This window comes from Phacochoerus africanus, chromosome 3, assembly GCF_016906955.1.
Source record: "Phacochoerus africanus isolate WHEZ1 chromosome 3, ROS_Pafr_v1, whole genome shotgun sequence".
NCBI lineage: Eukaryota > Metazoa > Chordata > Mammalia > Artiodactyla > Suidae > Phacochoerus > Phacochoerus africanus.
The window spans coordinates 30589443-30617138 of NC_062546.1; the positions used below are offsets into that span (position 1 = coordinate 30589443).

At 44.0% G+C, this 27696-nt stretch overlaps 1 protein-coding gene across 2 annotated transcripts in view; it reads left to right on the forward strand.

Moving 5' to 3' along the window:
* PTPRA (protein tyrosine phosphatase receptor type A) overlaps positions 1-27696 on the forward strand; it is a 159682-nt gene that overhangs the window by 126433 nt on the left and 5553 nt on the right. For both annotated transcript variants that reach the window (XM_047771473.1, XM_047771472.1), the window contains 11 exons: positions 8734-8824; positions 10367-10443; positions 14567-14603; positions 17942-18039; positions 19460-19579; positions 20320-20486; positions 20956-21091; positions 21731-21880; positions 23563-23656; positions 23973-24049; positions 24534-24668. In XM_047771473.1, coding sequence (XP_047627429.1) covers positions 8734-8824; positions 10367-10443; positions 14567-14603; positions 17942-18039; positions 19460-19579; positions 20320-20486; positions 20956-21091; positions 21731-21880; positions 23563-23656; positions 23973-24049; positions 24534-24668 — 1182 coding nt within the window. The remainder of the gene's footprint in view (positions 1-8733; positions 8825-10366; positions 10444-14566; positions 14604-17941; positions 18040-19459; positions 19580-20319; positions 20487-20955; positions 21092-21730; positions 21881-23562; positions 23657-23972; positions 24050-24533; positions 24669-27696) is intronic.

Below are 27696 nucleotides of genomic sequence, written 5' to 3' on the forward strand. Positions count from 1 at the left end.
TTTGAAATCAGTAGCTTCTTCTAAAAGATCCAGGTGCTTTCCTCCAGTGTACACCCTCTAGCAAGGCTAGCGGATCCCATCAAGGACATGGTGAAAGTGTCAGTAGGAAGGTTGAGCCTGTTTGATCCCATGTAACACTCATCTCCTCTACTTTGTGCCAAGAGCTTTCTGGCTTTTCATTGTTATCTCGCTGAATCCAGCATTCAGTCCAGGTCCCTGCTGGCCAGCCCACTCCACCATTGGAACTGCAGCCAGTTTCCTGAGCAGTTATACTAACTGCAGAAGTTCACTTAACCATATCGTAACTAGAAATTTGGCCCCGTTAAAAAATTATGCTCTCCCCTCCTTGGTCTAACATCCCTAACATCCATATCAACAACTGTTTCTATGGCTTTTGATTATCCAACTCAGTGAATTCCTACGGTTTCTTCTGGGTATTAGTTCTTTCAGTATTAGTGCTTTTCTACTTTCTTTATGTCTTTTACCCTCTAGATCATGTTATGCCTGATTGTCCTGATTATCTATGAGCAATGAGAGCTGGATTGTGAAGCAGTTTTCATCATGAAAGCACAATGCAGTACAGAAGATAATAGAGATTTTTAGAAGTTGGCTTTCTCCAACTTCTCTGTTTCTTTTCCGCATCATTTCAATTATCTCACTTTAAAGCCCTGTCTTTCACAGGACCAGCCAAGAAAAGATGTGAATTCTATTGATATTAACCTTTAGCAACCAGCAAAATTCTCAACTCTTAGCTTTTGGTTCAGCAAAGTACATAGCACACTCATAGAAGGACCCTGATTCTTATGCCGTCTTTGGAGATGAGAATTTGATGTTAGAGCTGGGCTTTTCCTTGTTTTATTGTCTAAGCTGGTCAGAAGTCATCTCCTTAGTTTCAGCATTTCCTATCTCCTTTTAATTGGGATTCTCCATCCCCCAACTCCTTTACCATCAGCTGGGACACATCCCAGGTGATTACAGGCCAGTAACCAAAGTTGTGAGGTATGAATGGCTTGCTCTTCCCCATAATGAAAATTGGTTGATAGTTCCTTCCCCTCATCTGAACTTGGTAATCAGGTTCATATCACTCATTTCCCTCATCAGTCTCTCAAAAAGAGCCCCACTCTCTTAAAAACAAGAGAAGTCAATTCAGCAAAAAACTAAAACCATCAATCAGAAAGACACTGAGGAAGCTGGCAGAATCAAAAGATGAGAAAGACTTACAATGCTTGGGCAGAGCAGTTCCTATCCTGGTGGGTCTGGGGCCCTCTGGGGAAGCCTCTGCTTCTTCCTGGGTTTCAAAATCCTGAGAAAGAGAATCTAGTTGGCACAGTATAGGTCAGATGTGACTGCTTACAGTGATTGGCCCTGGCAGAGAAAGGAGCAATAACACACAGAACAAACCCTGCAGTTTGTGTTTACTATCATAGAATAATATTGTTATAACAATGGGGTGCAGAAGGCCTAAGCCAAATACAAGATTCAGAAGCTAGAATGGAATAGATTGATAGATGATAAAAACATTAAAATTTCAAATGTCTCTATGAAAAATGCCACCATAAAAAAAGTGGCCAACTGGGAGACACTATTTGCAACAGGTAGACAGAGAATTTTCCATACCAAATAGGATTCCTCCAAACCTGTGGGAAAAAAGTAAACATTGTAATAGAAAAATTGGCAGTTCAGAGAAGAAAAACGAGTGGTCTAGAAACAAAATGAAAAGAATATTAGCTCTATCTAGCAATGAGAAAATATAGATTAAAATTAACCATTATTTTGGGCCTGCTAGACTTGAAAATTTTTAATGATTGATATCAAGAATGGGCAAAGGAATGGGGTTAAAGGCACTCATACATGCAGGTAGGGGGACCTTAAAATGATACAACATTGGATGGATGCTTTGGCAGTATTAACCAAATTTTAAATGCTTACCTAACTGACCTAACTTATGGGGCTCTAACAGAAAACCAAATAGATACTTGTACAAGGATGTTCGATACATCATTGTTTATAATAGGGAAAATAAAATGAAAAGTATTTGTCAAGTAGCAGAATGGCTAAATGATTTCTTGTGTCTATTTTGAAATTAAATGTGTTAACACAAACATGGGAAAAAACATTGCAGGAAACTTTACTTGGTACACCCCACCACCACCACCCATTTTAAAAAAGAAAAAAAAAAAAAACCTATGTATGCAGGTGAATGTTTTTTAAAGTCTGGAAAAATACTGTGAACTGTGAGCAGTGGTTACCCAGGGTCGGGGAGTGGGCGTAAGGGCAGATAGGAGAGACATGATAGGGAACTTCCACTTTCTTTTACAACAAGCATTTTTATGTTGTGAGCCACACGGGAAGTCCAATGACAAGCATTTTTAAATTACATTTTTGGGGGCCAAACTCACACCACAGTTGCACTGTGCATCTTAGCAATGACAATGCTGGATCCTTAACCCACTGTGTACCACACAGAAACTCTTGAATAGCATTATTAAAAACAAACTTTAAAAAGTTTTTTTAATATAGTAAATAAAGTTATTCAAGCTTGTTCGCTTTAACACATATTCATTATGCTTTAATGGATACACAGCATGTAAAGTAAAGAATCCCCGTTTCAATGCCAAGAGTCTTGCAGTCAGGTCTCCGTGAAAAAGAATACCACTAAATGGGAAGTTGTTCTGGAGAAAAACTGGACCATAGGGATGAACAGCTGAAGGAACAGTAATCATATGAAATGACAGCTGTTTTCAGATATCTGACAAGCTAAAAGGAGAGTGTGTAGCATTTCTGTGAAACACCACCGTGATTGAAGGTTCCAGGCAGTGGAACTTTTGTCCTAAAGTTAAAAGCTGGAACTTTTTTACTAACCAGCATTTGTCTCAGAAGGAAGTACTGAACTTACTTAAAAGAAATACTTTGAAAAGCCACTTACTGAAGTCCCTAAAGCATGTTTAAGGTTTAGTAAATAAAGTGAGTTAGCTAGCTAGCTCCTGAGATGAAGGGAATAGGAGATGAAGGAAAGAACTGGAGGCAGTGAGGTAGTCCAAATTTGTAAATTGTGAGATGTGAAGCCTTTCAGCTCCACTCAAGACCCTGCCATCTTTAGTAGAGACAGCTTAATTCTTAGATTAGCAGGTAAAGAAGCATGTATATGTAATCTAGTAACAGGATTGTGTGGCATCTGAGTGAGGCAGAGGCAAAACAGCTTCTACATTGACGAATTATCTCCAAATAAATGAATCAGAGCCAAAAGCCCATAGGAATTAGCAGCAACTGTGTGTGTCAAAGATTTTGGAATTCAGCAGTCCTGGGCATTGGGGTTCAGGATTTCCACAGGGCAGAAAAGGTGCCAGCTGACGTCTGGGTTTTACAAAAATCAGTACAAGGGAAGTACAAAGGATATTGTGTATCTGGGTGTTAAGTCCTTCTCAACAGAACTGTTCTAAGATGAGGTGACTGCCTTGGAAGTTAGTAGGCAGAGTGTTCAGGCTCTGTGAGTGAGACAAGAGTATTTGGGAGGGGATTCAAACTTGAAACGAATGAGATTCAGCGCTATACTGGAGATGTTTGATAGCACAGTAAGGCAAGAAAAAGAATGAAAGGTATTAAGGACTGGAAAGGAGGAGACAAAAATCCGTTTTTTTCACAGAGGAGAATTTTGTCCTCAGAAAAATTCAAAGACTCATCAGATAAATTATTAGAATTAATGTTATTGTAGCAAGGTTGATAGAAGAGCAGCATTAAAAAAATTCATTTCTGTACATAAGCCACAATCAGAAAATCAAAAAATTTTTAAAAGATGTTATTTACAATAGCATCCAAAATGTAAAGGACATAGAAATAAATTTAACAAAATCTTTGGAGAAAGTTATAAAAATGTTTGAAGACATTAAAGAAAAAAGCCTAAATTAGTGAAAGAGGTTAGAGCTATGAAGTAGAAGGCTTAATATTGTAAAGTTGTCAATTCTCCCCAAACTGATGTATAGATTCAATGCAATTCCGATAAAAATCCCCACAGGTTTTTTGTGGAACTTGACAAGCTGATTCTAAAATTTATATGGAGGAGAAAAGATTCAAGAATAGCCAAGACATTCCTGAAGAAGAAGAACAAGGTGAGGAGACCTGCCTTACCAGTATAGTTATTATAAAGTTTAGTAATTAAGACAGTTTTGTATTGGCACTGGGATAGATGAATTGACCAGCGGAGTAAAATAGAGGACCCAGAAGCAGGTTCATATGTAAAGGGAAACCTATCTGTGAGAGAAGGAGAAATGCTGTTGCAGTTTTGGTGGTGGAAAGGATGACCTTGACCAAAAAAATAGCGCTCGGACAATTGTATAACCTCGTGGGAATAAATGAAATGGAACTGCTGTCTCATAGCAGACATGAAAGTCCATCCCACTTGGTGAAAACACTGCAATTTAGAGGACAAAATGTATAGCCAATAGTGTAGGAAAATATACTATGATCTTACGTAGGAAAGAATTCTTGAGACTTAAAACTTTTACTAAGGGAAAGATCAACTTGACTACATTAAAATGAAAAACTTAAAAACAAATACCATAAAGAAAATGAAAGGATAGACCACAAACTTGGTAAAAGATACTTGCAACACTTGTAGCTGATAAAGGATGAGTATCCGAAACATGTTTAAAAAAAAACCCCTGCAAATTATTAAGGAAATAATCCAGTAGAAAAATTGGGAAACACTCAACTAGATTCTTCACAGAAGAGGAAATCCTGTTGACCAGTAAGCAGTGGGAAAATGGTGAACCTCATTAATAATCAGAGAAATGTAAATTAAACCTGCATTTGATACACTGAAAGTCTGACCACAGCAAATGTTGATGAGGATACGGAACAACTAGAACTCTTTACCTTGCTGGTAGGAGTGTTCACTGGTACAGCTACTTTGAAAAACAATCTGGCCTCATTTGGTAAGGTTAAAGAAAGATACTCATACCTGAAACTCTTGCGTACGTGCACAAGGAGACACAAAAAATTAGTGCTCAAAGCAGGATCATTAATTGTAAACAGCCCACGTATTCATCAGTAGTAGAATGGATAAATAAATGTTTGTATGACCTTAAAATGGAGCACTACAAAGTAGTTAAAATAAATGAAGTTTTGCAGTTCCTGTTGTGGCTCAGCGGTAACCAACCCACCTAGTATCCATGAGGACATGGGTTTGATCCCTGGCCTTGCTATGAGCTGTAGTGTAGGTTGCAGACACAGCTTGGATCCTGTGTTGTTGTGGCTATGGCATAGGCCGGCAGCTGCAGCCCTCATTCGACCCCTAGCCTAGGAACCTCCGTATGGCACAAGTGCAGCCCTAAAAATACAAAATAAAATGAAATGAATGACGTTTACCTGTGTGGAACAACCTGGATGAATCTTCAGAACATAATGTTGGGCCAAAAAGCAAGTCACCACTTGATTACCGTTCCATTTTTATTAAAAAAAAAAATTGAACAACGAAAATATGTTGTTTAAGCATGCAGAATGTATGGGATACAAATAAAGCAAGGGAATAATACAAAATTCCAAGTCTAACGTGGGAGGAGAAGGAAGAGGATATGAGGAAAGGCCCAAAGTGAACTTCTGCATTAAATTGGGTAATGGATACACTTTTAAAAAAAAATAAATATAAAAATTGAAAGACCAAAATTTGTAACAGCTTTTTTAAAAAGTGACTTAGGCTTGCTTCCAGTAAAGGCTTAAGCAAGGAATGAAATGGTCTTTGATGCCACCTACTGTTTATAGAGAATTTAGCAAGTTAGAGCATTCAGTTGCTTCTGCCCGCCCAGCTCTCTGGGCTGGGATTTTCAGAGTAGAAACCAAAAGGAGTAGGAGCCCCTTATTTTCATCCCTGACCTAGTCTTCAGTCTGACATTTTTGCATGTAACACAGTGTTCTGTAGAGCAAACCCTTTATTTTCTCTTGTTAAACTGTGTCTCCTGTTTCTTAATTTTCTTTTTAGGAGCCTAAAGGTAGCTGGAGACCTAATTTTTGTTCAACATGACTGGGGGAGCTAGGGATGCTGATAGGACTTTGAGGTGTGGTCATTGTCATTAATGACCCTGAGGACTATTTTCAAGAATCTTGTTGTCACTGCTTCTCTTGCACTTCATTTTAGACAAAGGATGTACAGGAAAAATAATGCTTCAGGATTAGTCATGAAGGCTTTTAAAAACTTGTTTCTCATCCTGCCCTGCATCAAGGTGGAAGTCTGGAAATCTAGCCTGTCTGGGTGAAGAGAGGGCACACTGTGGGTGAATTGGGAGATAACAATCTTCTGGCCCAGGAAACTCTTTTTTCCTTTTATGTATGTCAGCACCGAGACTAAAGAAATTGGCTTTCTTGGTAAAATAACATGCAGAGCCTCCAGGGTTTTAACTCTGAAAAGGAAATCTCTTGAGGAACTTCAGGTAGATAGACTATGAGATGTTGACTCCTGTTATTTTAGGGTCTTTCACTTTAATTTCTCCTGCCACCGACTTGCTGGTTCCCAGAATATATAGTTGCTCCTTCTTAAAGCTCTTGCTTCCATCTCGCAAAATTGGTTCCTTTTAGGCTGGCATTCCCTTTACTTAAAATTTAAAAATTATTATTATCCAAGCTAGAAACCTGAGAGTCATCCTTCATTCCTCTTTCTCTCCCCAGCTTTCCTTTTGTTCATTGCTTCTCTAAATGTAATTTTAACTCCATAATACATCTTCATTGCCATCACCCTCCCATGCCCATTCTCCATGTAGCAGCCAGAGTGATTCTTTTTCTTTTTTTTTTTTTCATTTTTTGTTTTTTGCTTTGTTTTTTAGGGCTGCACTGTCGGCATACAGAGGTTCCCAGGCTAGAGGTTAAATGGGAGGTGTAGTCACCGGCCTACGCCACAGCCACAGCAATGGCAAATCCGAGCTGCATCTGTGACCTACACCAATACCGGATCCTTAACCCACTGAGCGAGGCCAGGGATTGAACCTTGTGTCCTCATGGATACTAGTCAGATTTCCACTGAGCCACACCGGGAACTCCCAGAGTGATTCTTTAACATGTAAAGTAGATTGCAGTTTAAAAACCTTAAATGGTTTCCTTATGCACTTAAGTAAAATTCAGACCTCCTATTCAGGGATCTACATGATCTAACCTTGTCAAACTCATTTCCTGCCACTTCCCCTTGCCATCCCCACCAACCACACTGTCTGCATAACATCCTCTCTGATGATTTATTTCCTCACCACACCAAGCCTTCTCCTGCCTCTGGGTCATCACACATGCTGTTCTTTGTACCTGGAATACTATTTTCCATACTCACCCTTCCTCCCAGAAACCTACATTTAATCGGTACTGAGATATTTTGGGGCTTTCTGATACTTTAGTATTATTCTGTTCTTTCATTGCATTTATCATGGTATATAGCTTTCTTTTCTTTTCTTTATTTGATATCTGCCTTTCACCCACAAATTTGTCCATGAGAGCAAGAACTGTGTGTATGATTGATTCATCACTATTTGCTCTGTACCTAACCTGGTAGCTATGCATTATATCTTTGTTGAAAGAATGAATGAAAGAGTTCTCTTGTGGCACAGTGGCTTAAGGATCTGGTGTTGTCACTGCAGTGGCTCAGGTCACTGTGGTACAGGTTTGATTCCTGGCCCAGGAACTAACACATACTACAGGTGTGGCAAAAAAAAAAAAGAACGAGTGAATGAAAAGTAACACATGAACTAAAATTTTACTTAACTGTTTTCCTACTGCTGAATACTAAGGTTGTTTTCAGTTTGGGGTCATTCTAAACAATGATGAAGTAAATAATTTGAACATAGAGGTTTTTATTCATTTAGGCTAGAAATCCGGAGCTGCTAGATCAAAGGCTATGATTATTTTTAAGGCTTGTAAAAGATATTTCCAAATCACTTTCGGAAAGATTGTCTAGGAAGTTCCTGGTGGCCAGTTAAAGATCTGACATTGTCACTGCTGTGGTTTAGGTCACTGCTTGTGGCGCAGGTTCAATCCCTGGCCTGGGAACTTATCATTTTCCCAATTTTATGAGAAACTTTGGCCAAGAAAATTTAACAGATTTGCTCAAAGTCATGCAACCTGGATTATCTCAGATGAAACCATTTATACTTACCCACATACCTCCCAGTGCTGGCTAATTTACATTTGCTCCAAAACTGCATCAGGTTCCGTGTCACCTCACCCACAACCTTTGCTTCCTAACTGTTGCATCCCTGTGAATGTTCTCTTACCCACACCTTCCTGTCCTTGCTTCCTTCCCACATGCTGCTGGAGCCTGGGCTGCCACACCCCCTTGTCAGGACCCTGACTCACCTGGCCATCCAAACCCCTCCTTTGTGGTTTATTCTAAGATGCATCTCAACTTTGCATGGTGGTCAGCATGTGCATAAATGGCCTGTCTCTTCGGTTATGTCCCCACTTATATACTGGAGTGGTCCATTTTGACCCAGCATTGTACCAGGCCCCTAACCACATGGTAATCATATAAAGAGCATGCTGTTTAGGAACAAGAAGGGCATTCTGCCCTCTGGGGATTCAGACTCCAAGGAGCTTAGAGGCTGTTTAGAAGAGAAGTGCACTGTCTGTATTAGGCCGCAGGTGTTCACCTGGGCCCATCCTTTTTCCTCAAGAAAAGATAGAACTTGCTGCCAGGTCAGTGTATGGTGCAGCAGTTTGCATTTTTGGTGTTAGTAACTCCTCTAATTTCTCCTAACCTTTCAGGCTCTCCCTGCTTGTCCTATCCAGGCCACCTGTGAAGCTGCCTCCAAGGAGGAGAACAAGGAAAAAAATCGATATGTAAACATCTTGCCTTGTGAGTGTGTGTAAGATTTCTTGGGATGTAGCCTGAAACTACATGTGTAGCCAGATTTCTGAGGATGGAAAGAATCTCGTGATTGATCATTGGAAGGCTGGTAATAATAGAGTCAAGCCTTTGAGCTAAAAGAGCCTTTATGGCTCCAAGGGCAACACCAGGTGCTCATAAAATCAGTTGGGGTGCTTGACCAGGTTTTTTGTTACAGGCCTAAAATTTCTAGGAGGTTAGAGCAGTTTCACTTGGGCCAAATAGCATGTGCATGTTTGTTGTGTTTTTTGTTGTGTTTTTTGCTCATTGCAAAGAAATTCCAAGTCAGAGTTCTCTTTACAACTTCTTCCCAGAGTTAGCCATTGCGAATCAGTTTAACTATAAGCTAACAGACATTTTTCTGGGCTAGTGGTCTCCAGATGGAATATGCATAATCCAGGGAGATGCAAGTGGTCTCCAGAATGGAATATGCATAATCCAGTGAGATGCAAGAGCAAAATGTTTAAACTTGGCTTTATTTTGATAATTGCTTTTTTTTTTTTTTTTTTCTTAATTCATCCTTTAAAAATTCTTGATGTGTTTTTGGGTGCATAACATATTGGAGACCACTGTGCTGGGCATTTACAGATACTTAGGTCTTCTTATTCATGTAGAATATCTGTGCATATAGTGTATTTTTCTAAAAATATAACTGGTATGCTGTATACATTGCTCTGATTTTTTTCTTTTTTTTCCAATATATATTGGAAAATAAGACGGAAAAAGACAAATAACTGTATGATTTCACTCGTGTGGAATCTAAAAAACAAAATGAGTTCCTGTTGTGGTTCAGCAGGTTAAGAACCCAACTAGTATCCATGAGGATACGGTTTCTATCCTTGGCCTCACTCAGTGGGTTAAGGATCTGGTGTTGTTGCAAGCTCCAGTGTAGGTCACAGATGTGGCTCGGATCTGTGTTGCTGTGGCTATGGTGTAGCCCCAGTGTGACCCCTAGCCTGGAAACTTCCATTTGCCACAGGTGCCACCCTAAAAAGACCAAAAAAAAAAAATTAAAATTAAAAAAAACACAAACTCATAGATACAGAGAACAGATTTATAGTTACCAGAGGAGAAAGGGATTGGGGGTAGGCAGAATGGATGAAGATGGGGGTGGGGGTCTGCTGTATGGTGATGGATAGTAACTGGACTTGTGGTGATCACTCTGTAGTTATATAGATTTTGAGCTATAATGCCTGAAACTGCTATAATATGGAGAAATGTAGAAAACAGTAACAAGATCTAATGTATATCAGAAGTTGTCAAGAAACAGAAGTATTCTCTTTCTTTTTTATCAGCTGCTTAGTATTCCGTATTACGGATATATTTTAATTTATTTAACTTAGTCTCCTAATGATGGTTGGGTGTGTCCAGATTTTCGCCGTATAGTGTTGCAGTGACTACTTTACATATGTATGTCTCTGTACACAAGTTGTAGATGTCACAACTGGTCTGGTTGTATCAGGACCTGTGGGGAAAAAACTGAATTTAATTGAAAAAAAATTTTTTTTCTAGATGACCACTCTAGAGTCCATCTGACACCTGTTGAAGGAGTTCCAGATTCTGATTACATCAATGCTTCATTCATCAATGTAAGGAACTTGAGCTTTTCTCATTATTACCTTGAATGATTGTTGGTTCCTTCCCCACTGCACATTAGGAGAAATATTTGTCATTTCAGATTTTCCCTGAAGAGTCTAATTTTTTTAAGGGACTGAAAAAAATTTTAAAGACCAAACAGTTTAAAATGTATTCTTATGTTTACCTCTCACCGTTCCCAAAGTTTTCCTGTGCAGAAATCTGAATGTAAATGTATACTTCTCTGTAAGAGCCAATGAATCCTATATTGACCTTATTCAGAGAACTAAGAACAAAAGCACACCTTGCCATCTATAGTAAAAGTAAGGGAAAACAGGACAAGAGTATCTGACACCAGGTATGTCTGTTAGTTGTATCTACTGTGAACTGAAACTGGAAAGAGGTTTTCAAAGGTGATTCAGAGAATGTTTGTAGAGGTGATGTTAGAGACTTGATAGGCTGAGGGGAAGGAGCCAGTAAAGAGAGAGAGCAAGCAAGTGAGCTGCAAAGAGCAATCCTGACTACTAAAGCAGGATGCATGAAGAGAATACTGATAGAATTTGTACACCCATGTTCATAGCAGCATGAGTCACGATAGCCAAAAGGTGGAACCAACCCAGGTGCCCATCAACGGAAGAATGAATAGGTAAAATATGTTGTATGCAGACAATGGAATATTATTTAGGGAAGAAATTCTGACACATGTTACAACATGGATGAACCCTGAAGACATTATTACAAGTGAAAAAAGCCAATGTCACAAAGAGTAAATACGGTACAATTCCAGGGAGTTCCCTTGTGGCTCAGTGGTAGTATCCATGAGGATGTGGTTTTGATCCCGGGCTTTGCTCAATGGGTTAAGGACCCAGTGTTACCCTGAGCCACAGCACAGGTTGCAGATGTGGCTCAGATCTGGCCTTGCTATGGCTGTGGTGTAGACCGGCAGCTGCAGCCCTGATTTGACCCCTTGCCTGGGAATTTCCATATGCTGCGAGTGTAGCCCTAAAAAGACCCCCAAAAAAGTGGAATTCTTGATTTTTATTACATTTACCAAGTTATGCTGTCGTGACTAATTGTTTTAGAACTTTTTTAATGGCATTATTGAGATATAGTTCACATGCTATAATTTTTACCAATTTCAAGTTTTCAGTTCAGTGGTTTTTAGTATATTCACAGATACACTAATATATATGTATATCACAGATACACACACATATATATTCACAGATATGTACAACGGTCACCAATTTTAGAACATTTCGGCATCTCAAAAAATAAGGCCTGGGGAGTTCCTGTCGTGGCGCAGTGGTTAACGAATCTGACTAGGAACCATGAGGTTGCGGGTTCGGTCCCTGCCCTTGCTCAGTGGGTTAACGATCCGGCGTTGCCGTGATCAGTGGTGTAGGTTGCAGGCGTGGCTCGGATCCCGAGTTGCTGTGGCTCTGGTGTAGGCTGGCGGCTACAGCTCCGATTGGACCCCTAGCCTGGGAACCTACATATGCTGAGGGAGCGGCCCAAGAAATAGCAAAAAGACCAAAAAAAAAAAAATTAGGCCTGGAGTTCCCACTGTGGCACAAGGGGATCAGCGGCATCTTGCGGTGCCAGGATGCAGGTTTGATCCCTAGCCTGGTACAGCGGCTTAAAGGATCCAGTGTAGGTCACAACTTTGGCTCAGATCTGATCCCTGGTCCAGAAACTCCATATGCTGTGGGGTAACCAAAACAGGAGAAAAAAATAAAAGGGGGGAAAAAAAACCCTATACCTTTTAACTATTGCCTCTTAGTTTTAGAACTTTGCTCATCCCAGTGAGAACCTTCTTGTCCATATACAGTTAATCCCCATTCCCACACTGGCAATCACTTACCAAGGCATTTTGGCACAGAGAACTAAGATCACATAGATCTCAAAGAGACTTGGCGTCAGGCACCATGAAGTGCTGGCAACAGGCAGGGGATTGTAGCCTCTGCTTTGGAGAATACAAAGGTCTGAAAGCCAACCTGATGCTGGTAACAGGAGAAGATGAAGCAGGCAGTGGCACAGTTGGTAACAGGGCTTCCTGGCTGGGGTCTTAGGAGGGACCAGTTTCCTCATTCACCTTTAGATACCTGGGTGTATAGAGATGTATAGAGAATCTTTTTTTTTTTTTTTGTCTTTTTGCCATTTCTTGGGCCACTCCCTCCGCATATGGAGGTTCCCAGGCTAGGGGTCTAATCGGAGCTGTAGCCACCGGCCTACGCCAGAGTCACAGCAACGCAGGATCCGAGCTGCGTCTGCGACCTACACCACAGCTCACGGCAGCGCCGGATCGTTAACCCACTGAGCAAGGGCAGGGATCAAACCCGCAACCTCATGGTTCCTAGTCAGATTCGTTAACCACTGCGCCACGACGGGAACTCCTAGAGGATCTTTTAGAGGTGTTTTGTTTTTGTTTTAAACTGGTAGGAATGTAAGTACCACCAAGAGACAACTGGGGATTCAGAATCCAAAGACATCTCAGGACCAGAGAGCCACATTTCACCTTTCATCTTTGACTGTAACCTGAGGAAGATCAATAGTTTTGCCTCCTTCTAGTTCTCCCTTATTGGTTAAGCAGTGTCACCATGTCACTGTGTAAGCATTCTTTCATGGGGGATATGGCACATTCCTGCTAAAGCTAGGGCGGGAAGCACTTTGGGGCTGGGCCCTCCAACAGTGCTTTCAAGCTGTTCCTGGCCCACATGCTCTCCTGAGAACTTGGCAGCAGCTTCTCCTGGGGCAGGGACAGTGTGGCTTAAAATACTCTAAAGAGCTTCTCAGTTTTAATTGCAAGTTTAGTGCTATAAGCAGAATGGAGCATCCTGAATTAAAGCTTTATCAGTTTCCATCTTCTAATGATTAAAAGCATTTGAAGAAACTTAAGTTCCTCTTCTCAAAAATTTTAACAAGCTTCTTATTGTTAACTCCAAACATGTCCCATCAAGGCCAAAAGCTTTCTCCTCCTGTTCGGGGAGGCATTCCTGCCCTTGTTTAAGCTGGAACAGGACGTGGCTTCTCAGACTCAGCCCCCTCCTTTGTTCTGCCATAGCCTCAAAGACTTGTATTTCAACATCGTCACCTTGGTGTGACATAGTGTCCTATCCACAAAGCTGCCTCCCTTATGCCCATCTTAAAGCTGTATGGGAGCAGCAGAAGGTGATTTGCAGCCCTTAAATCAAATGACTTTCCACTCACCTAGGACTTTTCAAGTGAACAACAATGAAGTTGAAAAGATATATGACTAAACATTAAAGACTGAAAAAGAAAGTTACTGCCACTGTTAGTTTTTCAGAGGCTCCTTCTCTATTAAGTGACATCCCGGGCTCCATGGCTTCTTCACCTCCCACTGTCTGCAATAGAGAACCCTGGTGTCAAACACTGGGAGCTGTTACACCAAATCCACAGGCTACTCCTAGGAAATCTTTGCACCTGGGTAAAGAAAATAACCCTTGGGAGTTCCTGCCATGGCTCAACTGTTAACAAATCTGACTAGGAACCATGAGGCTGTGGGTTCTATCCCTGGCCTCGCTCAGTGTGTTAAGGATCCATTGTTGCCATGGCCTATAGTATAGGTCGCAAATGCAGCTCGGATCCTGCGTTGCTGTGGCTCAATTAGCCACCTAGCCAATTAGACTCCTAGCCTGGGAACCTCCATATTCTGAGGGTGTGGCCCTGGAAAAGACAAATAAATGAATAAATAAATAACCCTTTTTCCTACCTAGTGTGGGCCCAGCCTCAGCCTTGGACCCACCACATATGCTTCTGACTTGGAGGGTTCTTATCCATTAAGACTAAGACCCAGAGTGTCAGCTTCTGAGAAAGCAGCAGAAACAGAAAATACCAACAGCCTAGGCATTGTTATTTGGATGTTCTTATACCAATGTTTGTGAATAAGTCCCTTTGAGAAGACTGCTTAGACCCTGTAATCCTTGTAATCTTTGCTTTCTGCTATCCAAAGCTAATCCCGTGAAAATTTCTAGAGTGGAAATCCTTGTTAATTGCCTGGACCTTTTCACAAGGGAGGCTTTGTAAACTGGTTGGGAATGCAGGAAATTTCATTCCTCTCCATTTTTGATTTTCACTTTGTTTTTCTCCTCCACTCCTCCCTCACTCCACCTCCAGGGCTACCAAGAAAAGAACAAATTCATTGCTGCACAAGGTAAAGTAAGATTTTTTTTTACTCTTGGGGTTAACCATGAATCAGTTTGGGTTTTTTATTCCAGTTACTAAATAGATTAATCAGAATGCATTAGCTTTTCTGTGATGATCTACCTTGCAGGTTTATAACTGAGGGCCTTCATCTTGATGACTTAGTGTCCAGGGGTCCTTTAAAAGAAGTTCTTTTGTATATGTACATAAAAAATACTGGAGAAAAAATACACACACACACACAAAACCCACAGTCTAACAGGGTCCTCTGTCTTGGAGCCCTTTGGGAACCTCGGGTTCAAACCAAGCTATTCAGAATTTGAATTTGGATTTAGGGTCCAAAGAGGATTTGACTACCTCACAGGATCCAGGCTGACTGATCTCCTCCTCCCGCTCATGGGCCTGAGCTCCACTGTTACCTGCAGATAAGTGGTCTAGGAAACCTTGGAGCAGGGACCTACACATGCTCTATACGTGCTCTGCACACATTTCCATAGCCCGAAGTTCTAACAGGTGTCCTTATCTTTGGGATCCTGTAGCAAAAAATATCTTGATGTTTGCAGCACTAAAAAGTAGTTGATGTTCATACTCACGTATTTAGTCATTCAGCAAATATTTATTATTGATTATTTATTGTGTGCCAGTCACTGGCCTAGGTCTGGGGGTGTGTAGGGGAATAAAACAGAACATGGTCTCTGCCTCTTTGGAGCCTTTGGTTGGTAAGGAATCATTTATAGCAAAATAAATTTTGGTAAGTGGCTATCCTATTCAATACAGTAGCCAGTAGCCACATGTGGCCATTTAAAATTAAAATTTTTGAGTTTCTATTGTGGCTCAGCAGGTTAAGAACTCGACTAGTGTCCATGAATATGCAGGTTTGAACCCTGGCCTAGCTCAGTGGGTTAAGGATCCAGCATTGCCATGAGCTGTGGTATAGGTTGCAGCTGCAGCTCTAATCCCACATTGCTGTGGCTGTGGCGTAGGCCAGAAGCTGCAGCTCCGATTTGACCCCTAGCCTGGGAACTTCCATATACTTTTTTTAGGTGCAGCCCTAAAAAAAAAAAATTAAAATTAAAATTTTAATTAATTAAAATTAAATAAAATTTTAAATTCAGTTCCTCAACAGTCACATTTTAAGGCTCAATAGAGGCTACGTATTAGTGCAACTGGAAGCATGTCCATCATCACAGAAAGTTCTTTTGGACAGTACTATGATCATGGTATAGGAATAGAGGTAACATAAGGTGGCAATGGTTGGGAAAAGCCTTAGATCCTCCTTGCCCTTGCAGTCTCCCACTGGGGCCTGGCCCTTGCCTAACCAGGCCCCACTTTCCCTCCCTCTGCAGCCATCTGTCAATTCATGTCCACCCTCTGAGACCCAGCCTCCTCAGTGATGATTTGGCGTCAACAACCACATGCAGTCTCTTCTCTTGTACTCATGGGGCTTTGTTGATGCTATAATATTTGTTAAATTAGGTCACCTTTGATTTCCTGAAGGACCTTTTTTCACATTCCCACCCTCTTGAACCTCCGCACAGTACCTCACACTATTCGAAACTCTGTTATTTCCTGACATTTAGTTCTTTTGATTCTTCTTACTTTTCTAAATATTCTCCCTCAGCCCAAAGCTGCTTTCTCTCCATGTTCTTTGGAGACTGGAATGTAATCCACCTAATCACTCAAGCCAATTTGAGATCACCCAGCTCTCTTACCTGTCCCTTGCTCCAAGTATGACTAGGCCTCTTCTTTCTCTCTCCAAAATCTGTTTTCTCTGACACACTGCCTTACTCTCTTCTTTTCTTCCAGCTCTGTTGCAGTAGCTTAGTGATTGATCCCTCTAGGCCCCAGCTTTGCTCTTGGCTTTCCTTCCACCAGAATGGCAAGTTTTTTTGTTTGGTTGGTTTTTGTCTTTTTAGGGCCACACCTGTGGCATATGGAAGTTCCCAGGCTAGGGATCGAATTGGAGCTGTAGCTCCTGGACTACACCACAGCCACAGTAACATCAGATCTGAACCACATCTGCTACCTACACCATAGCTCATGGCAACACTGGGTCCTTAACCCACGGAGCAAGGCCAGGGATCCAACCCGAGTCCTCATGGATACTAGTCGGGTTCCTTATTGCTGAACCACAACAATGAACTCCCAGAATAGCCTTTCTTAATGCAAAACTTTCTTCAGACTCTCATGAAAATCCTGTAATGTCCCCATGCTGTATAGTGGAAAAAAATAAATAAGAAAAAAGAAAAAAACAAAAACTACCAACAAGGAAATACGTGATCTGCAAAAATATGCTAAATGCGAAAGTAAAATAGACATTTTCAGACATAAAATAAAAGAGAACCTTCAAAAAAAAAAATCCTGTAATGATTTTTCATTATCTGTAGAACAAGGCTTCCTTAGCCTGGCCCCTACTCTATTTTTTTGGTCTTTTTTTTTTTTACTAGGGCCGCACTTGCACCACATGGAGGTTCCCAGGCTAGGGGTTGAATCAGAGCTGTAGCCGCTGGCCTACACCACAGCCAGAGCAACTGGGGATCTGAGCTGCGTCTTCGACCTACACCACAGCTCACGGCAACACCGGATCCTTAACCCACTGACTGAGGCCAGGGATTGAACCCACAACCTCATGGTTCCTAGTCGGATTCATTAACCACTGAGCTCCTGGCCACTACTGCTCTAGATTCTGGTTCCTTACCTATCTTTCCAGCTCCAACTTCTACCCCTGCACGCACCCTACGCAGTGACCTCACTGAACTCCTTATAGCCCTTGGATGTCCTATATTCGTTCTTGCTGCCCCTGGCAGAGTAATTATCCTGAGCCTTCCCTTTACCAACACCCTAGGTATTCTATTAGCCTCTCTTCAGTGTTAGATCCCATTTTTCTCTATTTATGCCCTCATTGTTTAGAAATCTCTAGTGGCTTTCTAGAAAAGGCTGTGCAGGAAATAAATTTTAAATTTCAGCCTAAGCAACTTACCCAACCTCTCTGGCTAATGACACCCGCCTCAGATCATAGTAGGAAGAAATAAATGAGATATAAAGCACATAGCTCAATATCTGCCCCATAATATAGGTATTCAGTAGGAGTCATGATTTCTAATCCTCTCTTTTTGGGAGACATTGTTCCTGTTCTCTTTTTATTTTGGCAACCTCACATCTCCACCCCACTTCTTAATGAAGTGCCTGGTAGATACACAGGAAATGTTAATTTAGTAGGTGAGTGGGTGGATAGATGGACTGGATATTTAGCTGGGGACATATGGACACAGGCTTCCAAAAGTTTCCCAGTTTCCCAGCATCTTTCTTCCCCTTGGTTCTCCTCATCTTTGCTATTGGCTACTTTAGGACCAAAAGAAGAAACAGTGAACGATTTTTGGAGGATGATCTGGGAACAAAACACAGCCACCATTGTCATGGTGACCAATCTCAAGGAGAGAAAGGAGGTGAGTGGAGAAATTAGACAGAATGGCTCCTGATAATGGCAGAGCAGAGGGTCTGCTCTGCTGGAGCTCTGCGTGTTTGAGCCTAAGCTCTCCACCCTTTGTGGTTCCTGTGCCAGTCATTCATCCAGACAGAATGCAGGCTAATGTGCCTACCACTTTCCTGTGGCCTGGAAGCCTCTGATGAACTTAGGGGTGTATCCAGGTCACAGCTTGTCTAGTAATCAAACAGCTCACTGTGGATCCAGAACATCCTGGAAGAAAGAATTGGGCCATTAGCCAAGGAAAAACCATAGAGGAGCTTTTTCCCCTAGCGTCTCTACTCCCTCATTCCCCTGGGTGTCTTGCTTCCTCTTCCTGAGTCAGCAGAGGGAGCTGTATAAACTGAGACCCTGCAGCGTATAAGGAAATGTGAGGTCCTGGCTTTAGGCAGCCTTGAAATGGGTCCTTTTGCTTCTGTGGTTGCCAAGTCCGTGCCTGACGAGCCCCATCACTGGGTCATAGCCAGCACCAGTCCTGAGTCCTGGATTAAGCCCCAGAGAGGAATCCTGATTGGTGACAGTCTCTCTCTCTCCAGGATAGCCTAGAGTCACCCCGGTACCCCCACTGGGCTGTTGGCTGTGTTGATCAGCTTAGAAAGAATAGCTTTAGGGCTGGGCTTTAGGTTCGTTTCCTTCAACCCTACCTCTGGCTCTTGGGAGCTGTCCAAGGCCTAATCACCAGAGAAAGCCTTGGACCTCTCATGGCATTTTTACAGTCTGCATCAGTCCACCCTGGTGACTCCTTCGCAGCAAGTTGCTCATTCCAGATCAAACAGGCTTGTCCCTAGAGCAGACCTGGATATTGTGGAAGAGCAGATTTTGTAGGTAAAATGGTTTCCAGTTTGCCCTGAACTGTGAGGGAATAGAGGTGGGAACGAATTAGAAGTATAGGGCTGGGGCTGTGCATAAATTAGAAGATTTTGCTAAACAGGATAGAAGCTGAGGAACTTAAAAAAAGAACAGTTAAATAAATTAAATAAATTTTGGGTCAGGGAGGTTGGGGAGGGATGGATTGGGAGGCTGGGATGAACAGATGCAAACTGTTATATATGGAATGGATAAACTACAGGGTCCTATTGTAGAGCACAGGGAACTATATTCAGTATCCTGTGACAAGCCATAATGGAAAAGAATCTGAAAGGGAATGCGTGTATATGTATACCTGAATCACTTTGCTAACACAACATTGTAAATCAACTATACTTCAATAAAATAAAAAAATTTTTCTTTAAAGTCTGCATTTGACTGAGGTGAGAGAAGAGGCCAGAGGTCTTTTTGAGGGCTTCAGTCTGGGCTTTTGTGCTCCTTTCCCTTCGAGTCCTTTGCATCTGCTGGGGGCAGGGAGTCTGAGGTGAGGGGGATGCGTGTCTGTTCTTTTCCAGTGTAAGTGCGCCCAGTACTGGCCAGACCAAGGCTGCTGGACCTATGGGAATATCCGCGTTTCAGTAGAGGATGTGACTGTGCTGGTGGACTACACAGTGCGGAAGTTCTGCATTCAACAGGTACTGTCTCCTACTTGATTGCTTCTCTTTTGGGATCTGTTGACCATTGAGATGGCAGAACAGGCTGGGTGGTCACCCTCTTATTCAAGGTGGGCAGGAGTTGCTGAGTGTGCAGTATGTTTGGACTCTGAAACCAGACGATGTTTTATTTTGTTTTTTTGGGGGGGGGGGGGGACAAAGCCAAGGCAGGAACATTTTTGTGACTTTTCATGACTGGGAGAAAAAGTATTACTGAGATGGCGTTTGGTTATCTTAGGGATGAACCAGGTGCACCGTAGTGTTATCTTCCAGGCACTTGACTTACCTCTCCACCGTCCTTACCCCAAAAGGCTCCTGACGTCAAGGATGTGGTGGCCCCTGCTCCTGATCCTCCAGAGCAACCTGGAGGCTTGAGCAAAGGTTGCCTTCAGCTGAGGGCAGGGTGGTGCTGTGAAGAGGGGGTTTACCAAGTCAGGAGACCTGCATTTTAGTACTGAATTTGCCATTTACTAGTTCAGGGGCTTTGAGCCGGTCATTTAACTTCTTGGAGTTTCACATCCACAGCCCTGCCAACTCCATGGGGTTCCTCAGAAGCTTCTCTGCTCATGGTTTAAACTTCCTTGGAAAGCTTAATACTCTCACTTCGCTGTTGTCACTGACAGCCACTTAGGCTGGCCCTGGCCCCTAAGCCTCACCCTCCTTCCCCTGGTGCTGCCTCACGCCAGGGTATCAGGACCACGCAGGATCTCTTCAATTCACAGGTGGGGGACGTGACCAACAGAAAGCCTCAGCGCCTCATCACTCAGTTCCACTTTACCAGCTGGCCAGACTTTGGGGTGCCTTTCACCCCGATCGGCATGCTCAAGTTCCTCAAGAAGGTGAAGGCCTGCAACCCTCAGTATGCAGGGGCCATCGTGGTACACTGCAGGTCAGTATGGCCTGAGCTTGGCTTCCCACTCATACCACATTCTGCTCCCATGGCCAGAGTAGGGATGGTGCAGGGGCCCTGGCTGAGGAGGCTGGCACAGAGCAGACGAGCTGTTGGGGCTCCAGGGTAGCAGCCAGAGAGAGGCCTCACGTTTTAGTTGGGTGGACAGCACTTGAGGAAAGAGGGATAGGCAGTCCCAAGACTGGGGGTGGGGAGACCACTGCTCTGAAGCCATCATGTACTGGGAACCTTCAGGCTCTTCTAAGTGTCACGCTTCCCTTGTCCTCATAGCTAGAGGTGAGGAGTTTAGGGTATAGCAGGGTTCTTGCCTCCATGAAAGTTCCAGCTCTGCCTCATACAGAATTAGAATTTAGAGACTTGAAGAAGGAGCCCTGCCCTGTGCTGTCCTCTCCCTGTGTTTCCACAAGGCATTGGCCATCCCAGTAATACTCCTGCTCTCTGGCTGCAGTGCGGGTGTAGGGCGTACAGGTACCTTTGTTGTCATTGACGCCATGCTGGACATGATGCATACAGAGCGGAAGGTGGACGTGTATGGCTTTGTGAGCCGGATCCGGGCACAGCGCTGCCAGATGGTGCAAACAGACGTGAGTGGTTTATGGGTGAAATGAAGGTGGGGGGCATTCCAGGGCCAAACTATCTACCGCCTCATGTGTGATGAGGGGCCCTTACAAACCATGGAGCATGGAGGAGGTTGTACCTAGGGGAGTCAGGAAGGTGGGGCAGATGTCATTTGTACCAGGCTCTAAGGAAATGGAACAGGTCCTGAGGGAAGCATATATGTGGGCAGCCAATCCATTGCCACAGTTGTGATGCAGCCCAGCCAGATCCATCCAGGAGCAACAGTGAGATTGGCTCAGTGGTTAGAGCATGGAGTTCAAAGGGCACAGCACTGGGAGAGAGGCTGGCACAGGTTTTGTGTGTCACCAGAATTTGACAGCCCCTCTGTCTATCCATTCGGTGCTCTCCGAATGAGTAGGAGTTGGATTTGTCCTTCTCTCCAAGAGGGTGCCAGAGTAGAACCCTTCCTCCCAAGTGTAAGCAACCCCAGAGAGACTCATGTACTTTAAGGCCTGCCTCCCTGAATTGGAATGAGAGCAGTCATTTTATCTGTGCTAGGATTGAAGAAGTGGACTGGAGTGAAATGCAAGTGGGAGAGGGTACCCTGGCACTGCCAGGCCCGTGTGTGTGTGTAACTGTGAACTCGGGCATCATCCGTATTTCAGATGCAGTACGTCTTCATATACCAAGCCCTTCTGGAGCATTATCTCTATGGAGACACAGAACTGGAAGTCACCTCTCTAGAAACACATCTGCAGAAAATTTACAACAAAATCCCAGGGACCAGCAACAATGGATTAGAGGAGGAGTTTAAGGTGAGTTGGGGCTGGTCATCTCTTTCATAATGACCTGGGGAATGATTGACTTCTTGTGGATTTACCAACAAATGGTGAATCCCCTTGCGAGGCATGTGGGTGGTGAAAGAGATGAGTCTCCGGCCTCTTGCTCACACCTTAGTCATCCTCAACCCATCCTTCATGTTAGAATCACTTGGGTTGTGTTAAGGAGGGGAGGGGACTGGCAGTGGTATTTTTTTAAGTCCCTCAGCTCCCCCTCCCAGATAATCATAATGTACCGCAAGAGCAAACTTTTTCTTTAAAGGGCGAGATAATTAAATATTTTTGGGTTTGCGGGCTGTACGGTCTCTGTTGCAGTTACTTAACACTGCTGTTGTAGCACTAAAGCAGTCACCGACACTATGTGACAAAAGAATGTGGCAGTGTTTCCATGAAATTTCATTTACAGTCAACAGAACACATTTGGCCTGGACCCATAGATTGCTGGCCCCTGCATTCTAGACGGTAGTTCTCAAAGTGCTCTCATCAATAAAAGTGCTCCCAGAAGCAAGAGATTCTGGATTGGAATGGGGAAGACCTCTTCCTTAAAGTACTCCTCAGGCTACCATGTGCACATGAATTACTTTGAGATCCTGTTGTGATGCAGGTTCTGATTCAGCAGGTCTGAGTTGGGGCCTGAGATTCTATATATATATAACAAGATGAGGCTGATGCTGCTGGTTAGCGGCTACACTTTGAGTGGCAAAGATCGAGAAGGAACCTTAGAGTCGGGTTCAGAACATTTGAATGAGGTTTCCTAAAGAATCTAAGACAGGGGTTCCCATTGTGGCTTAGCAGGTTAAGGACCTGGACCTGACATAGTCCCTCTAAAGATTCTGGTTTGATCTCTTGCCTTGATCAGTGGTTTAAGGATCCAGCATTGCCACAAGCTACAGCCATAGGTCACAGTTACAGCTCGGATCCCAAGTTACTGTTGCTGTGGCGTAGGCCTGCAGCTGCAGCTCTGATTCGACCCCTAGCCTGGGAACTTTCATATGCTGTAGGTGTGGCTGTTTTTGGAAAAAAAAAAAAAAAAAAAATCTAAGCCTCCAGGACTACAATAGCAGATAGAGAAGAAGAAAGGCACTCTCTCTCCTATAAAACCAGGTTCTTTGCTCCAGAATCATAAAGTTCCAGGAGTTGCCACTGTGGCTCAGCAGTAGCGAACCCAACTAGTATGCTGAGGACTTGGGTTGGATCCCTGGCCTCAGTAGTTTAAGGATCGGGTTGCCGCAAGCTGTGGTGAAAGTCACAGATGAGGCTCAGATCTGGCATTGCTGTGACTATGGTGTATGTAGGCCAGCATCTGTAGCTCCAGTTTGCCCCCTAGCCTGGGAACTTCCATATGCCACAGGTGAAGCCCTAAAAAGACAAAAAAAAAAAAAAAAAAATCCAGAATCATAAAGTTCCAGCCTAAGGGAATCCCAGAATGGTCCACAGGAGCCAGGAAAGCAGTGTTTCTCAAACACTCTTGGCTTACTATTCACTGACCTTAAATACGGGAGAAAAGTGTTCTGATAACCTGTGGAAATGGAGGTCGGGGCTCTGGTGAGAAGAGCTGTATGCAGCCAGTGTGGCCTGGAGCAGATCCAGTGACAGACATAATCTTGTCAAGTTCAGTTACTGAGCACAGTAATTTTCCCCTCCCCTGCCCAATTCAGAAATTGACATCCATCAAAATCCAGAATGACAAGATGCGGACCGGAAACCTTCCAGCCAATATGAAGAAGAACCGGGTTTTACAGATCATTCCATGTAAGAGCCTTCTCCCCACCCCAAAGCCCAGTGAGCCATTCTCCTCGCCCTTCCCCCTTTCCACTTCTCAGGTGCTAGTTAAAGAAGAGCTTGAGACAAGAATTATGGCATTGTCTCTAACTGCTCCCAGTTCTTGAGTGGCTTCTGGAAAGAGCAAGAAGGCCAGAGGCTTTCTGTTTCCTGGGCTAGGAACAGGCATATTGTTGCCCAGCTGGAATTATAGCTGCCCAGGGCCTGGGGGTGGAGGAGAGAAGGAAGGAGAGGGAGGGAAGGACCGGTGATTCTGGGGGACCACAAGCTGCTGTCCTTCTTGCAGATGAATTCAACAGGGTGATCATTCCAGTTAAGAGGGGTGAGGAGAACACAGACTACGTGAACGCATCCTTCATTGACGTAAGTGGTGTCCCCCGAGCTCCCAACACTCCAAGGAGATTCACTAGGCCTTGCATTGCTGCCCTCGCAGTGCTTGGAAGGATGGTCTTTGAGTCAGTCACCAAATACAGAACTGCTAGACCCTCCCTGCATACTAGGTCTGTCAGGCCCCTGAAGGCAGAAGGTGGGGGAACAGAGGGCAAACACGAGTGTAATGGCTGGAGGAAAAGTTCACAGCACAGGCCGCAGCCAGAGGCTGAAAACACTAACCTCTGGTCCTTCCCATTCCTGCTTTCTCCATCCTAGCCCCAGCACCCCCTCCCTCGCCCTCATACAAAGAGACCAGCATACCAGCCAGGGTTTGGTGCTTGCCCAGAGGGGAGCCCTGCCTGGGTGTGTTTGCCTACCTCCAAACAGCCCTCATCCCCTCCCAGTGGCCTGTCTTCTCTACTGGCTTCTTCCTGATCAAACCATCTCACTCCTACCATTGACCTGGCCTGTATAGGGCTACCGGCAGAAGGACTCCTACATTGCCAGCCAGGGCCCTCTTCTCCACACGATTGAGGACTTCTGGCGAATGATCTGGGAGTGGAAATCCTGCTCTATCGTGATGCTGACAGAACTGGAGGAGAGAGGCCAGGTGAGCTCAAAAAGGTCCTGAGCTGTTGGACACCAGGGACAAGTGGAAAAGGGCATAGGGGGAGCTAAGAGGGTATGGTGGGCTTTTTCTTCGACTTTAAACTATTCAAAGAGCCGTTTTCATGGAGTTCTCCTGTGGCGCAGTGGGTTAAGGATCCAGTGGTGTCACTGCAGCAGCTTGGGTCACTGCTGTGGCAGGAGTACGATCCCTTGCCTGGAAACTTCACATGATGTTCACTGCAGCATATTCACAATAGCCAAGACATGGAAACAACCTAAATGTCCATCGACAGATGAAACTTCCACATGCCACAGGTGTGGCCAAAAAAAGAAAAAGAACCATTTTCAGACAATACCACCCAGCCACTTGGTGTCTGAGAGCAGCCAGTAAGTAGCTTCTCTCAAGACTAATCGGAGGAGTTCCCATTGTAGTGCAGCGGAAATGAATCCAAATAGTATCCACGAGGAGGCAGGTTTGATCCCTGGCCTCGCTCAGTGGGTTAAGGATCCAGCATTGCTGTGAGCCATAGTGTAGTTTCTCAGACACAGCTCAGATCCTGAGTTGCTGTGGCTGTGGCATAGGCCAACAGCTGCAGCTCCGATTTGACCCCTAGCCTGGGAACCCCTAAAAAAGCACAATAAACAAACCAAATAAAAAAGACTGGTCTGGAGTTCCCTTCGTGGCGCAGTGGTGAACGAATCCGACTAGGAACCGTGAGGTTGCGGGTTCTATCCCTGCCCTTGCTCAGTGGGTCAAGGTTCCGGCGTTGCCGTGAGCTGTGGTGTAGGTCGAAGACGCGACTTGGATCCTGCGTTGCTGTGGCTCTGGCGTAGGCTGGCAACTGCAGCTCCGATTCGACCCCTAGCCCGGGAACCTCCATATGCCGCAGGAGTGGCCCAAGAAATGGCAAAAAGACAAAAAAAAAAAAAGAAAAAGAAAGACTGTCTGAGCTTCCATTCGATTCCCAGAACATTTACACCCTCTCTCTCTCTTTTTTTTTTTTTTTTTGTCTTTTTGTCGTTTTAGGGCTGTACCCATGGCATATGGAGGTTCCCAGGCTAGGGCTCTAATTGGAGCTGTAGCCGCTGGCCTACGCCAGAGCCACAGCAATGCAGGATCCGAGCTGCATCTTCGACCTACACCACAGGTCACAGTAATGCCAGATCCTCAACCACTGAGCAAGGCCAGGGATCAAACCCGCAACCTCATGGTTCCTAGTCAGATTCGTTTCCACTGCACCACGATGGGAACTCCGTTTACACCCTCTCACTTCTGAGTGTGGTCTCCCCAAGCCTAGCTCTGTGCATGCCCTCTGCACCCACCTCCACAGCCATGACAGAGCTAGTGAGATGAGGGATGCATAGCCACACAGGCTCTGATGTGGCATTTGTGTGAGTGTCCCTAAGAAAAGAGTGCCTTCCAAGCCAGATGGGTCACCTCTTTGCTGACCACACCAAGAAAGCTGTAGAATTTGAGAAATAACAAAACCAAGGCCATTTAATAACAAGAAAAACTTTTAAAGGAAAAAGCCCTTGAGTCAATTACAAATTAGAATTGTCTGCAAACTCAGAATATACAGAGACCTTAGAGGCCCCCAGGCCAGCTCCCATTCACTGTAGCAAATCTCTTAACACTATTCCTGAGTCAGAATCTCGCAACCTCTACTGAGCACTTTCTGTCTCCTGGGTCCCTCTTTTTCTCTCCATTCCCACCCCAGCCCTCAGTATTATCGGTGGCCCAGTCTGTTCAGACAGTCTTATTACCTTCAAGCTCTTTCTGCTGAGGATGACGGTGCAATAAATGGGTGCTTCATGATGCCTGGTGCATAACTTCACACGTCAGGATGGAGAGAATGAGCTGGAGAGGCCATCAAGAGCCTGGGGATAAAGGTCCTTCTAAAACATAGTTTGGATTTTATAAAAGAAGTTTAAGAACCCTTGACAGAATCAGATTTGTGCACTCTTAAAAATCTCTTTGGCTACAGTGAGTACAGATTAGAAATGAGCGAGGCAGAAGCAGAGAGGAAGCTGCAGTAGTGATGCTGGTGAGAAGCGGTCTGCTCCAGAGATGATGAAGGGGTGGACTGACTGGGCTGGGGTGAGGGGAGGAAGAATTAAGTATGTTTTTTACATCAGTTGTTCCAGGCTACACCTTCCCCATTCTGTACTTGGGCAGTTTGTTTATTTTAACCTTGATTCAGGCTTTATACATATTTGCTCACCCTGATATTCTATTATGTCAAGATTTTTTTTTGTTTATTCATTTAACTCATTAGCTGTTCTTCCCAGATTAGTATCATGTACCTAATCAACAGACATACTTTATAGGTCTTCACCTATCATTGAGAACAATACTAGGAGTTCCCATCGTGGCGCAATGGTTGACGAATCTGACTAGGAACTATGAGGTTGCGGGTTTGATCCCTGGCCTTGCTCAGTGGGTTAAGGATCCAGCGTTGCTGTGAGCTGTGGTGTAGGTCACAGATGCGGCTCGGATCCCACGTTGCTGTGGCTCTGATGTAGGCCAGCGGCTACAGCTCCAATTAGAGCCCTAGCCTGGGAACCTCCATATGCCGCAGGAAGCGGCCCTAGAAAAGATTAAAAAAAAAAAAAAAAAAAAAAGAACAATACTAATGGACTTCCCATTGTGGCTCAGTGGGTTAAGGGCCTGACATTGTCTCTTCGAGAATGCAGACTCAATCCCTGGCCTTCCCTCAGTGGGTTAAGGATATGGCGTTGTCACAGGCTATGGGGTAGGTCACAGATGTGGCTCAGAATCCGGTGTTGCCATGGCTGTGGCTAGGCTGGCAGCTGCAGCTCAGAGTCTACGCCTCAACTGGGAACTTCCATATGCCATGAGTTTGGCCGTAAAAAAGAACAACACTGAGGTGAGAGGTTTGGGGGAAGTGTACACCTGAGTAACAAAGGCCAGCCAGCCTCCCTCTCTGATAAGCCCTGGTGGAAGTACAACCAAGGACCACGTGAGGTTCCCCACGCATTTCCACCCTCTGAATCTGGGATGAGCAGGT